The sequence below is a fragment of the Suncus etruscus genome, chromosome X (genome assembly GCF_024139225.1).
Source record: "Suncus etruscus isolate mSunEtr1 chromosome X, mSunEtr1.pri.cur, whole genome shotgun sequence".
NCBI classification, from domain to species: Eukaryota; Metazoa; Chordata; class Mammalia; order Eulipotyphla; family Soricidae; genus Suncus; species Suncus etruscus.
This window is the reverse complement of record NC_064868.1, coordinates 101,577,974-101,592,393: the sequence shown is the minus strand read 5'-3', so window position 1 is coordinate 101,592,393 and position 14,420 is coordinate 101,577,974. Positions and strand designations below refer to the sequence as shown.

Here is a 14,420-nt window from a genome sequence, read left to right as displayed (position 1 = left end):
GAAGAATATGTTAAAAGTAACTACAGGCTGGAAAAATGGCACAATTGATTAGCAGTTGTCTTGAATGTGAGCCAACCTGGGTTCAATGCTGAGCACCACATATGAACTCCTAACCACCTGTAGCAGTGATCACTGAGCACAGAGTCAGGAGTAATCCTTGAGCACTGCTGGGTGTGATCTAAATCCTCACCCACCCACCCCTGCAAAAAATAATCACATTTTTAATTTACAGTAAGTAACAAATGTGAATTTACAGTTTATAATTACCAGTAAGTAACAAATGTGAATTTACAGTTTACAATTAGTTTATTCTTATAAATGCAAAAAAACTTATTCATAAGTTTCTACAAATTAAAAAGATACAGGGAAAAATAATAAAGGAAGGTTATTATACTGAAAATTTAGAAACATTGCTGAAAGTAGTTAATATATGTAGAAATACAGAGGCATTTTATTTGTGAGAATTAAAGAACTCCAGATTATTAAGATTGTAATTCTGGGGGCTAGAGAGAATGTACAGTGGGATGGGCATATGCCTTGCCTGTGGTCAACCTAGGTTTGATCCCTGGCAGTAGATTTGGTCTCTCCAGCACTTACCAAGGACACACAGAGAAGTAATATGTGACCACAGCTGACTTGGACCCCCAAATAAGAAAAAAACCTGTAAGTGAATTCAGAAAAATGCCATAGACATTTTTATAGAAATTAATATTTTGGGCCTAGAGATCGTATAGCAATGAAGGAACATACCTAAAATGCAACTGACACAGGCACTACATGGTCCCTGCACATCACCAAATGTATATTTAGAGTCTCTGACTACCACCAGATGTGATATTAGAAGTCCCCAGCATCAACAGTGTGGCCCAGGCCATCCTCAGCACCACAAAGTCTAATCAGCAAAACATCCACTGGCCCTGCTATTGAAAAGCCCCTGAATTGGCCAATGATCACCACTGAGGCTCCAGGCTCCAGGATATTCCACCACGAAGTACCTCTTTGGAGGTACCCTACCAAAGCAGAAAAACAAATTTTAAAATAATCTCAAAGTTTACAGAGAGGGCAGAAGATTTGTGTCAGCAGCAGAGCACATGTCTTACAAGTGTAAAGCCATGAATTCAATTCCAGCATTACTACATCATCCCCCAAACTGCTGTGGTAACCCTTCAGTGTCACAAATGCATATGCGCCCAGGACCACAAGTGTGTAACTTCAAGATATTGCAATAATGTCAAAAAACAACAAAGGGAAGGGATGGGAGAAGGTATGTGTGTATATGTAACTACAAGAAATAAGTAAAACAATCTATACAAAGAAGAAAAGAGTTGGGAAAAACTAGTTCTTTGAAGACTTCAAATTTTCCTACAAGGCCAACATGGCGAAGAATGATTTTGAGAAGAATTTTTATGCATTGTAGTTTCCTGTGCCAGAAAGTAAATTTACTGGCCAGGTGGATACCAAAGAAAAAGAAGATATGGAAAGTTTTGCTGAGTTATTTTCTCTCTCAAAGGCCACTATTGAAGACTACCATAAACAGCTTGAGAAATTGGAGACCACAATTCGATTTGATCAGATAAATGATTACTAAGGACTTGCCATCTTTCCCAAAATCAAATTTGATCAAAAGAAGCATCGCTATTGGCCTTACAAACCAATTGTGGAATTAAAAATGTGAGTTTGGGAGAACACTCGGACACTCATATTATAAGACCTTTGCCATTTATACCCCCTATTTTTCTTTTTCTTCTTCTAATTTTATTTATATTTATAGATTCTAGACAAGGGCTCCTGCCCACTTTTTTTTTTTTTACAAAAACATAGAACATAAATCATCTTGTTCTGCCTCATCCTACAGATTGAGAAAAAAAAGTGGATGGGACCCAGGGGCCAAGCGGTCTCAGGAGCACTGGGTGGAAATAAAAAATGTTGAGACCTAAATACCCAACTGAAAGTCAATCACAATAGAATCAAGAGAACCAAACTGCAGCAAGCTATATACAAATAGGACCTGTTACACTAGCAGTCCAGGGGGCTAAGGGTAAAGGCACATGGAAGGCATGCTGGGAACTATGTTGGTGGGAGGTCAATAGTGGTGGTGGGAATGGCCCTGATTCACTGTCACTATGTACCTTAAATACAACTATAAAAAACTTGTAAAAAATAAAAAAATAAATTAAAAAATTCATAAAATTATTCTCTTTGGGGTTAAAAAAAACAATCTTTGTGACCTAAGGCTAGGAAAATATTTTAGATAAAACCAATATCAAAGGAATATTTCACTAAAAGAAGTTTAGAAAGTGAAATTCCATTAGAATTTAAAATCATTGCCTTCAAGGCTGGAGGGATAGTTCAACAGGATGACTGCACCCTTTGAGTGTAGGCGGCTCAGTCCCCAGCATTCAGTGTCCTCTGAGTACTTCTGGTAATAATCCACAGGAAGGAACCAGCAGTATCTTTAAAAACCCATAAGCCTCTCTTCCTACCCAGTTTCCTTTCCCCAACACATAAAATTTTGCCAGTCAAAAGACAGTGCTTCAAAGTAAAGTGACAGTTGTGGAGAAGGGAGTTGTTGTGTTTAAAGATTTCAAGGCAGAATATATCAAAATCTCTTAAAATTCCGGAAGAAGATGCTAACTCATTTAAAACTGGGCAAAATATTTGAGTCATCATTTACCAAAGAAAACTTGAGAATTGTGAATAAGCAGATTAAGTTACTGAAATCCTTAGTTATTAGAAAATGCTAATTACAATTTCTTTTTACATCTGAAATGGTTATTTCCGTGTCTCAAATATTATTAACAGTGGTGCAATGAACATAGAGGTATGTCCATTTTTAAAATAGCATCTTTATTTAAGCAGAATTATTACATACATGCTTGTAGTTGGCTTTCAGTCATACAAAGTACACCCCCCCCTTCACCAATGCAACCTTCCTGCCACAAATGCCCCATTTATCTCCTCCCCCACTCCCTGCCTGTATTTGGTACAAGCATTCTATTTCTCTCATTCACTACTATTGTCGTGATAGTTATCAGTGTGGTTATTTCTCTAACTGCATTCACCACTCATTGTGGTAAGCTTCATATCATGGGCTGGTTGTTTCATCCTTCTCTCTATAGTCTCTGGATGTTATTACTATACTGTCTTTTATTTTTCTTAAATCTAACAGTTGAGTGAGGCTATCCTGTGTCTATCTCTCTTCCTCTGACTTACTTCAGTCAAGATGAATTTCAAGATGAGTTGTACAATCTTTAAACCACAAAAGTTTGTTACAATTTCAAGATGAGTTTAATGTAGTCAGTTTAATGTAGTCCCATATGTTTATCTCTGCTTCCACTTGATTGGACACTGGTGTTTCCTCCTTGAAGATTCCTTTAGTCTCAATATCATGGAATGCTTTACCTGCATGTTCTTCTATATACCCTATGATTCCGGGTCTGATATCAAGTTCCATGTATAGGAAATTTCATGGCTTCATCTTCCTTGACAGCTGCATAGTATTTCATTCTGTATATGTACCACAATTTCTTTAGCCACTCATTTGTTATTGGGTAACTGGGTTGTTTCCAGATTCGAGCTATTGTAAATGAATCTAGGAGTACAGAGGACATCTTTGTATTGTGTTTTTGTGTTCCTGGGGCATATCCCTAGGAGTGTTATTTCTGGATTATATGGGAGCTTAATTTCCAGTTTTTTTAGAAATCTCTAGATTGCTTTCCATAAAGGCTGGACTAGATGGCATTCCCACCAGCAGTGAATGAGAGTTTCTTTCTCCCCACATTCCTGCCAGCACTGATTGTTCTTGTTCTTTGAGATGTGTGCCAGTCTCTGTGGCGTAAGATGGTACCTCATTGTTTTCATTTGCATCTCCCTGATGATTAGTGATGTGGAGCATTTTTATGTGCCTTTTGGCCATTTGTATTTCTTCTTTGGGAACTATATGTTCATTTCTTCTCCCCATTTTTTCATGGGGTTTTACTTCTTTTTTGTTAAGTTCTATCAGTACCTAGTAAGTCTTAGATATTATCCCCTTATCTGATATAATTGGGTGGAAATATATTTGATATATTGAATATTTGATACTGTATTTGATATACAATAAAATTATGTGAAATCTCTCCCATTCTGTGGGTGGCCTTTGTGTCCTAGTCACTGTTTACTTTGAGATGCAGAAGCTTCTTAGTTTAGTATAGTCCCAATAGTTTATGTCTGCTTCCACTCGTTTGGACAGTGGTGTTTCCTCCTTGAAGATGCCATTAGACTTAATGTCATGAAGTGTTCTACCTTGCATGTTCTTCTATATACCTGATGGTTCGAGTCTGATATCAATTTCTTTAATCCATTTGAATTTTACCTTTGTGCATGAAGTTAAATGGAGGACTAATTAAAATTTCAGTGTCATACTGCCTCATACCCAGTAGAAAGACATATGGTATATGACTTATTTTACTCAACCTGTTTTTAAGTTTATGAATGTTCTATGAATCATAGTAGTAAACAAAATTTTGGCCATAATAAATACAATGACATCTCTTGAAGTTGAGGAAAATGTAAAACTTAATATATTTATGTTTTGGTTTGGTTTGGTTTTGTGGACCACACCTGGCACTGCTCAGGTTTATTCCATCTGTGGTAGGCTAAGAGGATCATATAGATTGACAAGTATTAAACTCAGATTGGCCATGTATTGGGCAAATGTCCTACCCTCTGTGTTATCTCTCCAGTCCCTGTTATTTTGTTAAATTTGCAAAAGTTTAAAAGTTTCTTAAAATATTTAAAAGGTACATTTTAATGACTGAAAGCCAACTATGAGCATGTTTGTTACCATGGTTCTTAAATAAAGGCATTAATAAACAAACAAAAAATAAAAGGTAAACTTATATAAATTTATCTTAAGTTGATGCCATTACAATATCGGAAGCCTGGCAAAGAAAATGAATAGGCATCAACATAAAAACTTATGCATGGATGCTCATAACATTATTCATACAGCTAAACTGGAAATAATCCAAATGTTGATGATCAGATAAATAAATCCATCCATGGTCTGAGATAAAGTATTTACTGAGTGTCTAATGGTATCATGTCATCAAGGTATAGGATAATATATAAAAATATTATTTATTTGTCTGAGCAGGTAAAGTATTTACCCTGCATGCAACTGATCAGGATTTGATCCCCAGCACCCTATATGGTTCTAGGCACTGCTGAAAATGATCCCTGGGTGCAGAGCCATGAGTATGTCCAGATCATCACAGTTGGGTGTTGCCCAAATACTAAAGCAGAAAACAGAGTCAACCAAATATAGAATACCTATAAAATGAAATATTAATGATCATTATAAAGGACCAAACTGTTGTGATTAATAATGGGATATTAAGCCATTTCAGAACATTGTTCTGAGTGAAAATAAATATAAAAGATTACCGGTTTTTATCTATTCTGGTAACTATCCAGAGAAGACAAATATATAAAGAGAGAAAATAAATTTGTGGTCATTGGAGCTGTGAAAAGGAACAGAGACTATCTGTAATTGGGCATAAAAAACTCATTTCAAATGATAGAAATTTTGTAAGTCTGGACCTAAATTTGGATTTTATCCTATACCTTGATGACACGATACCATTAGACACTAATTCAGATGATCTCACTCCTTTGCTTAAAATGTTTCAGTGACTCTCCATTTCATGACAAATAATGTAAACCATGCAGTTTAGGAATTGTTATGATATTAAAAACCACATAGTCAGGCCATATCAGCCACCATACTTGGAATTCATGGGGCGTACGGCCATATATGCAGCCAGGCGACACCTCCAAATTTTTCAATACTGACACCTCAGAAGCAATGCACCAAATTAGATGTCACAGTAGCATAGAAGTTACATAAGGTTAACAAAACCAATAACACATATTGATCAGCTAGCAACAAATAGCTTAGTAACTAACAGCTTCAAACAATGACTGCATGACCCAATTATAAACTATAACAAATTTTCCAAGTTGCATTTTGCCGAATTTTTTAAATAATTCCATTAACAGTTTGTAGTAAATTATTTAATGCCTGCCAAGTCGGCAGGCTTGGGCGTAGGTGGAAATCTGGGGACATTGATAGAGGAAATGTAACACTGGTAGTGGGACCGGTGTTGGAACATGAAATGCGAGAAACATGTATTATGGGCACTTATGTAAACCATGATGTTTAAAAAAAGCAATACAGGCAAAAGTTCAACTGAATAAATGTAAAGTTATAGTTGACTTCATAAAACAAGTCATAATTCAGGCAGCATCCCATTTAGAAATTAAAAAATTAAGAGTGAAATGGTAACATATGATTAATAAAATTGGCAAACTCAAGGGCCTGAAGCAAAATAAATAAGGAAACCTAGACTAAGTAGTACTCAACATGCTTTTCACATTAAGAATTTGTGAAAAAATATTTGAACCCTGATATTTTTGTACAACAGGCAACTGAGGGTGGGAAACTACAGCTTGTTAAACCGATAAAGGTTATAAAGAACTGTGCTCAAAGAACCTTACATTCAATACAAGGATGAACGAAATATAAACCTATTTTACCAAGGGGAAGCAAGCATATTAGTAAACACTAAGCTTCTTATTATATCTAGCTCAGCTCAGCGAGTTAGACTTCAGGCAGAAACTGTTTGTTGCCTGTTTTTGTACAGTTTGTGAGGGAAAATGGTTTTTATGTTTTAAAAAGTTGAAAATTAGAAAAGCATACTAAACGTTTATGATGTGGAAAATAAAAGAAATGTGATTGAGTCCAGAGAGATAGTATAGAGATAAGACACTTTCCTTGCACTGACCAACCTCAGTTCCATTTCATGCATTGAATATGGTTCCCTGTCTAAGGATCCAGGATTGTTCCCTGAACCTAGAGTCAGGAGTAAGCTCTGAGTACTATCAGGCTTGTCCTTAAATCCAAACATTAATTAGAATCTTGAGGGCTACATGTTAAGAAAGAAAACAATAAAAATAATCTTCTGGGTCATGAATATTCTTAGAAGACTCTTTAATTACTCGAACACTCTTCCAACTTAGGCTATATATTTTCTGATTTGGATCACTGCTTCTACTCCTGTGGAAAAAATATGAGCATGGAATTTTGTTTAGTGCAATGCTGTTTCTCAGTGCTCACAGTAGCACTTGGCATGTGTGAGGATACAAAAAAATTGTTGAATGAATGCCAAAGTAGAGTTACTGAGGGCATTCATAAGAGGGAGGCCCATTTGGAATGTACACATTTGCAGGGAGGAGGGAATATCTGCTTAAGCAGAAGGCTGTGTATAGGAGATTTAAGCCAATGAGAAAAGTTTGGATGTGGAGATTGATAGTACTTAGTATTTAAATAGTGAATGAGGGAATAAGAAGGAGCAGCCTGGTTGTGTTCTACATACAGCTTTTGCCTCTGCTGAAATCATATCACCCAGATGGATTATGAGTACTTAGGGAAATCTTTTAGTGTTTTCGCTATGAAAATAGTTATTTTTTAATAATACCTCTATTTAAGTACCATGATTACAAACAATGTTTGTCGTTGGGTATCAGTTATTAAAAAATAACCCTTTACCAGTGAAACTTTTGCAGCACCAATGCCCCCATCTCCCCCTCCCCCGCCCCCGCCTGCATTCGAGATATATATTATTGGCAAACAGCATACCTTCCTGAAAAGCTGAAGGGCTCTGTGTTATGCTAGAAATGGCCACTAGGGAATGCCCAAATCCATGTTGATGAGCATGAAGGAAAAACTTGGGCTCCCCTCTCAAAGGCTGTTTGGAGAGCCCCAAGTCCCTAATTGTTGCTTGACAGGGTTTAGTGGAGCAATATAAATCTTCCAACATTGTTTCTCTGTACGTCTTACACTAGGCCCCCACTCAAATCTAGCACAGTACTGGACATAGGCTTTGGGTGTTTTATATTCAAGATCCTTCAACTTGATGTTATTTTCTGTCACATCTTATATGCAGACCCTATAGACATAAATTGTATCCTTATATATTCTTGTTTCATCATCATTTTATGTATGATCTTTCCTCTGCCTATCACTGCTTATCCATTTCCTATGTGCTCCTTTAAGGCTCACAGTACAAATGTTACCTCCTCCATAAGCCTTCCTTGATTACTACCACCTCAATGTCTATGACCTTTCTGAAATATTGGGAATCTCATCATCTCTCCCAGCTAGGAATCATTTCATGAACATTAATTTAAACAGTGCCTCTATTTAAGCACTTTCTTCTGGAGTTCTCACTGAGATCAGAATCCTACCATTAAAGGATCTTATTGGTATCTTTAATGAGATGATCACAGAGGCAAAGATAACAAAACAAAAAAAAACTCAAATGGGACTATATTGAATTACAAACTTTCTGCACAGCCAAAGAAACACAAGCTAAAATCAAGATACCCTGCTGAATAGGAGAAAAATAGAAAAACATATCACATAAAGGACTAATATCCAAGATGTATAAAGAACTCCCAAAAAATCCAACCACTACCAAAAGTGGGGAAAAGCAATCAGTAAACATTTTCCCCCAAGAAAACATCTGACCAATAGAATAGGCATCTGAAAAAGTGTTCATTGTCACTTTTTTTAGTCCTTCTCTTATTTTTAATCAATATACTATAACTTTCACATACATAGAAACATAGGTAAACACACATATATGTAAGGATACATACATTACATGCATACACATTTATAGGCATATGGAGAATAAATCTATTCTTTTTTTAAATCTATTCTTTTTTTATTTAAACAACTTTATTACATACATGATTGTGTTTGGGTTTTAGTCATGTAAAGAACACCACCCATCACCAGTGCAACATTCCCATCACCAATGTCCCAAATCTTTCTCCTCCCCACCCAACCCCGCCTGTACTCTAGACAGGCTTTCTATTTCCCTCGTACATTCTCATTATTAGGATAGTTCAAAACGTAGTTATTTCTCTAACTAAACTCATCCCTGTTTGTCACTTTGTTCAGGGAAACTTTAATCGGAACAATGAGATATCATCTCACATTAGTGAGAATGGCATGAATCAAAAAGCCAAGAAATAACAAGCTGGTGAGAATGTGGTGAGAAAGAAATCCTCATTTACTGTTAGTAGTAAATTCTGGTTCAACCTCTACGGATGCAATATGGAGATTTCTCAAATATAAGTAGGAATAGAATTCCCCAAAACCTAGTGGTAACACTTGGCCAACCCTCCCCAACACAAAGACATGAATTATGAAAACTTTAACATACCTATGCTGACTGCAGTGCTTAGTATAGTAGCTAAGTATGGAAACAACCCAAATGGCCCACAGTAGATGAATCAAATAGTTATGCTATACAGACAGAGTAGGATGCTATGAAGCTAGAAGAACGGACATAATCATGCTATGTTCCACTACTTGAATAAAGCTAAAGAGGATATTATGCTAAGTGACACCAGCCTTAAGGAGATAAATACAGAATGATCTCTCTCGTATGTGGAATTTTAAAAATATAATAAGGGAGGGGCTGGAGTAATAACACAGTAGGGCGTTTGCCTTGCACACAGCTGATCCAGGACAAACTGTGGTTCGATATCCCAGCGTCCCATATGGTCCCCCAAGCCAGGAGCAATTTCTGAGTGCATAGCCAGGAGTAACCCCAAAGCATCACTCGATGTGACCCCCCCAAATAAAACAAAACAAAATACAATAAAGGAGCAACAAATGACCAAAGGCAGCAAAACTAGAGAGCTGGTCCACAAAACTGAGCTGAAGGGGGCTGGGAAGTAGGAACAGGAGGGGCCTCTGGGAAGTTGGTGAAGGAAAGTGGTGTTGTTGAAATGATGCACACCTGAAAGTATCATTAACAGTATTGTAAATAACAGACCCTCAATGAAAAAACTGTTTATTTTTAAAGTCTACCATTTTTGCACTGTTGAGAAGGTAAGGAATAAATGCCCGAAGTAAACTTATGAAACAACCCCAAATTCTTGACTCTCCTTTAGGAATGGGAAGAAACAGTCTATTCCTGGAAGGCCTAGTCTAGAAGACAAAGTCCAGCTGTCCCTAGAAGAACAGATACTATCTTCATTCAGCTATCTAGATTCTACACTCAGGGATTCAGTAGCCGGCTGTCCTGCCTGGCTTTACTTCCACTCAGGCACAGTCCCACTGTTCCCAATTTCTTCTTCCTGCCTTCATTATTCAACCTGGTCCAACTACTGGCTGCTAGGTTATGGGAAATGCTAATGAAGGCCCGGGGCCTTTTTCCCTCTTAGCTTCTCTCCACCTGCTGTGGTCCCTGCTTTGTTCTCTGGAATATGATAAAGAGCAACATGGAAATCACATCAAAGCACAGAAATGTACATGCGACAGAAGGATATCCTGGGGGCAACAAAGAGAGTGGGAGCCTGGTTGGACAAACCATGCCCTGATTAGACCAAGCCAGCTCCTGGACAGAAAGCCCAAGACAGCAGAAGAGCAAGGTCAGACCAATAGAAGAAAATCAACATTTACTTTTCATATCTCCAAGAAGGTCTTCTCATCACTATTTTAAAATAAGAAAACTCAGAGACCCTTTAAAAGTTAAAAAGCAGTATAAGGGCTGGAGTGAAGTACAGTGGATAAGATGCTTGCTTTGCTTCTAGACAACTTGGGTTCAATTCCCTGCATCCCAAATGGTCTTTCAGGTATAATTCCTGAATAAAAAGCCATGAGTAACCCCTGAGCATTGCTAATTGTGGCCACCAAACCAAAAATAAATCTTTTTTTTATTTTTTTGGTTTTTAGGTCACACCCGGCAGTGCTCTGGAGACTTGAACCACCATCCTTCCGCATGCAAGGCAAAAACCTTACCTCCATGCTATCTCTCCAGCCCCAATAATTCTTTTTTTTTAAATGAAGCAGAATGGGATCTGAATCCTAACCCCAATAATTGCAATGACAATAATATACAATAAATAATACATAAGTAATACATAATATAAGAAAATAAAATATGATAAATGCAATAACAGCTTCTCTGTTATAGGTAGGTCATGTTGTCTGTATGTCACTTATCCAAGCACATTTTCCTCTTTAAGTCCGAAGAATGAATGGGAATGTGAACTGTCCTCAAGCTCCCTTACATGGTGCTCTACCTGGCTGACAGATCCAAAGGCAATAATTGCTACTTACATTGTAAGATGTGAGAGACAATCAATGCTGTGCAGTTCTCACTGCATGGAAGTCTTCCTTGAGCCAGATCTTTCTTTATTTGAAGAGTAAAAAGATACCTGCAGAGAAGTTGGAGTATCTCTTGAGATACAAAGAGGGACAAGGAAAAAAAAACATTTCTCTTCTCCTAGATCTATGATGATTCAAGATAATAACCAAAAAAAAAAATAAAAGAAATGCTGTCCCCAGTTAGTAAATGCCTTTGAGGGATGGAGAGTTACTCGTAGGTTATGTTTGAGTAACGCATAGGTTTTGTTTCAGCCCTTCAACCAGCACTAGACCACAACTAGACTGACCCAGCACTTTGGCAGGCCTTACAGACATTAGCAAACATCATTGCCAAATCCTCTTGCCAACTGGAAGGAGTTGGCCAATCATCCTCTGGCGGTTTCTGCCACATAGCAGAGCCACACATTCAGCCAGAGAGAAAGGAAGATTCAGCAAGAATGAGTCTGTTAGGAAGACTGTCAGGTTGTGTTTACAAAATACTATCAAGTTCTCACTAACATAACAACTTAGAAAGTTGGCAGGACAGGAACAATCACCCTATTTTACAGTTAGGGAATGACAGAAGTTAGGTGATTGGGGCAAAGTCGTGTCAACCCAAACTAGTGAAACTGGCCCAAACTCAGCACTGAATCCAAGCTGCCTAAGTAGATGGTGCTTCAGATCTAGAGCACTGAGACCTGGCTTCTGTGCTCATATTATTTCTTTCACATGCACTGTCTCTATATTTCTGACAGACCAGGGATTTGCATAGCAGGGAGAGAATTATTGCATGGGGAAAAGAATTTACCCATGAGGTTAAAATGGCTCATTAGAGATCCATAAAGTTTAAGTTTGTATCCAGAGACTGTCAAGAGACAGCATTTGGCCCTCACTTTAAAAACTTTAGCAAGGGGCCAGAGAGATAGTATGGAGGTAAGGCATTTGCCTTTCATACAGGAAGGTGGTTTGAATCCAGGCATCCCATATGATCCCCTGTGCCTGCCAGGGGCGATTTCTGAGTATAGAGCCAGGAGTAACCCCTGAGCACTGCTGGATCTGACCCAAAAACCAAACAAACAAACAAACAAAAAACCCCACCTTAGCAAAGGGTCTAGAGTGATAGCATAGCAAGTAGGGCACTTGCATTGCACACAGGTGGGTTCGATCCCTGGCATCCCATGTATGGTCCCCCAAGCCTGCCAGGAGTAGTTTCTGAGCAGAGTCAGGAGTAAACCCTGAGCGCCACAGGGCATGATCAATAACAAACAAACAAAAAAAACCTTAGCAAAGAATGAACAACTTTTGATCACATGTAGAATAAAGGCTTAATCAATGACTACTTTCTCCCATGTTCCAAATAGATCCCAATATTTTATTTTATACAATAAACCTCTGAGTATTGTATATTAAATATTTACATGTGTGCATTTCTTTTCATAAGCTGTAATTTTTCTCATAAAGTTCTGTGTAATTTTTAAAATACAGTTAAGTCTTGAAGGCCATGTTTTGATAGAAAATGAACTGCAGGTGATAGATGAAAATCCAGATTAGAAAAGAAACCACATAAATTAGTAGGTAATTATTCAATTTGCAAAAGCAATAATCACTATAATCCTATCAATTGTGGGCTCCCCTAATGGATTAGAAGTGATTAAATTACAAAAATTATATTTGCACACCACTCTCAGAAATTCATATATTAGTTCCAAACAGAATCTTGGTCAAAATCAACAGTCAACAATTCTTAAATGAACCAGTGGTGAAAACATAAAGGAAATCTAATCTTTGCATTCAGTGCCTGCTTTCAAACATCTACGTAAATGAGAACAGTTAGTCGGTTGCTCAAGGGAAAGTGAATTTCATTTTGCTCACTCATTGCAAGAAGGAAAGGAAGCCTCTTGTCATTTGACACGTCCCTTGCTTTAAAGAAGGCAGCTGCCCACTACAAATACCAAATCCCTCCTCTGAACAGCTGATGAATCATTTATCATTGCATTGATTTTCTTCTTCTCTTTTTTTGAGAAAATATATCTCTATCAAACTTGGTCACAATTTGAGACTCAGCTGAAGTGGGTTAACATAAATGAAGTTATATGGACACCAATATATCAAGTTATTTGGGAAATTGGCCCATTATCTCTTATGTGTGGATGGAATGAGGGAGAAAGACAGATTTGTGAAAAGTGACTTCTGTCAAAAGCCCTCAATAAAAATTCCCTTGAACAAAATGCATGAATAACTAGCCATCAAACATGTCAGGAGAAAAACTTCAGGGGAACAGTTGTTCAATATTGTGATCTGACTGAGTCACTTTTGCTTCCCTGATCTGTCTCCTCATCTGAAAAATAGATTAAATCCTCTCTCTTTAGCCCATCTCCAAATTAGACTGTAAAATCTACAAAGCAAGAAAAGGATTTGTTGGTAGTACATTTTGTAAGAAGTAGATTATGTGTACATTGTAATTTTTGTGAGGTTGGGCCACACCCAACAATATTAAGGAAAGTGGTGCTGGGGAATTGAACTAAAATTGTGGACCTCACGGTAGAGGTAAGGTGTCTGCCTTGCAAGCGCTAGCCAAGGAAGGACCGCGGTTCGATCCCCCGGTGTCTCATATGATCCCCCCAAGCCAGGGGCAATTTCTGAGTGCTTAGCCAGGAGTAACCCCTAAGCCTCAAATGGGTGTGGCCCCCAAAAATAAAAACAAAAAAAATTGTCCACCTCAAAGACAAGTACCTCAGTGGTAGGACATTTGCCTTACATGCTGAATACCCGGGACAGACCAGGGTTTGATCCCGGGCATTCCATATGGTCCCCGAGCCTGCCAAAAGCAATTTCTGAGCACAGAGCCAGGAGTAACCCCTGAGCACCGCTGGGTGTGGCCAAAACAAAACAAAGCAAAATAAAAACCAAGACAAGAGCCTAACCCCTGTGCTCTCTAGCTCCCAGGATGTAATTTTAAAAGGCATTTTTCTCAAAATATTTTCTAAAATGTCTTGTTTTTGTATGAAAAGTTTACAGGGAGAAAAATATTTTATTTTATAGAGAATTATTAGTAAGTTCCCACTCTTAATGAAATTATTAATTATGTAATGAAATTCTCTACTATTACAATCCCTTATAATATGTGAAAGACATTTTTATAGCTTTTACTTTTACAAATTATCAATACTTCATATTTCACTTTCTACCTACACAATGTTTTTTCAATATC

General features: G+C 37.6%; 1 protein-coding gene across 1 annotated transcript in view; it reads right to left on the bottom strand.

Annotated features, from left to right (window-relative positions):
• Positions 1–14,420, bottom strand: part of FRMD7 (FERM domain containing 7) — a 54,804-nt gene that overhangs the window by 16,193 nt on the left and 24,191 nt on the right. The window contains exon 5 of the mRNA XM_049766993.1: positions 11,183–11,280. Coding sequence (XP_049622950.1) covers positions 11,183–11,280 — 98 coding nt within the window. The remainder of the gene's footprint in view (positions 1–11,182; positions 11,281–14,420) is intronic.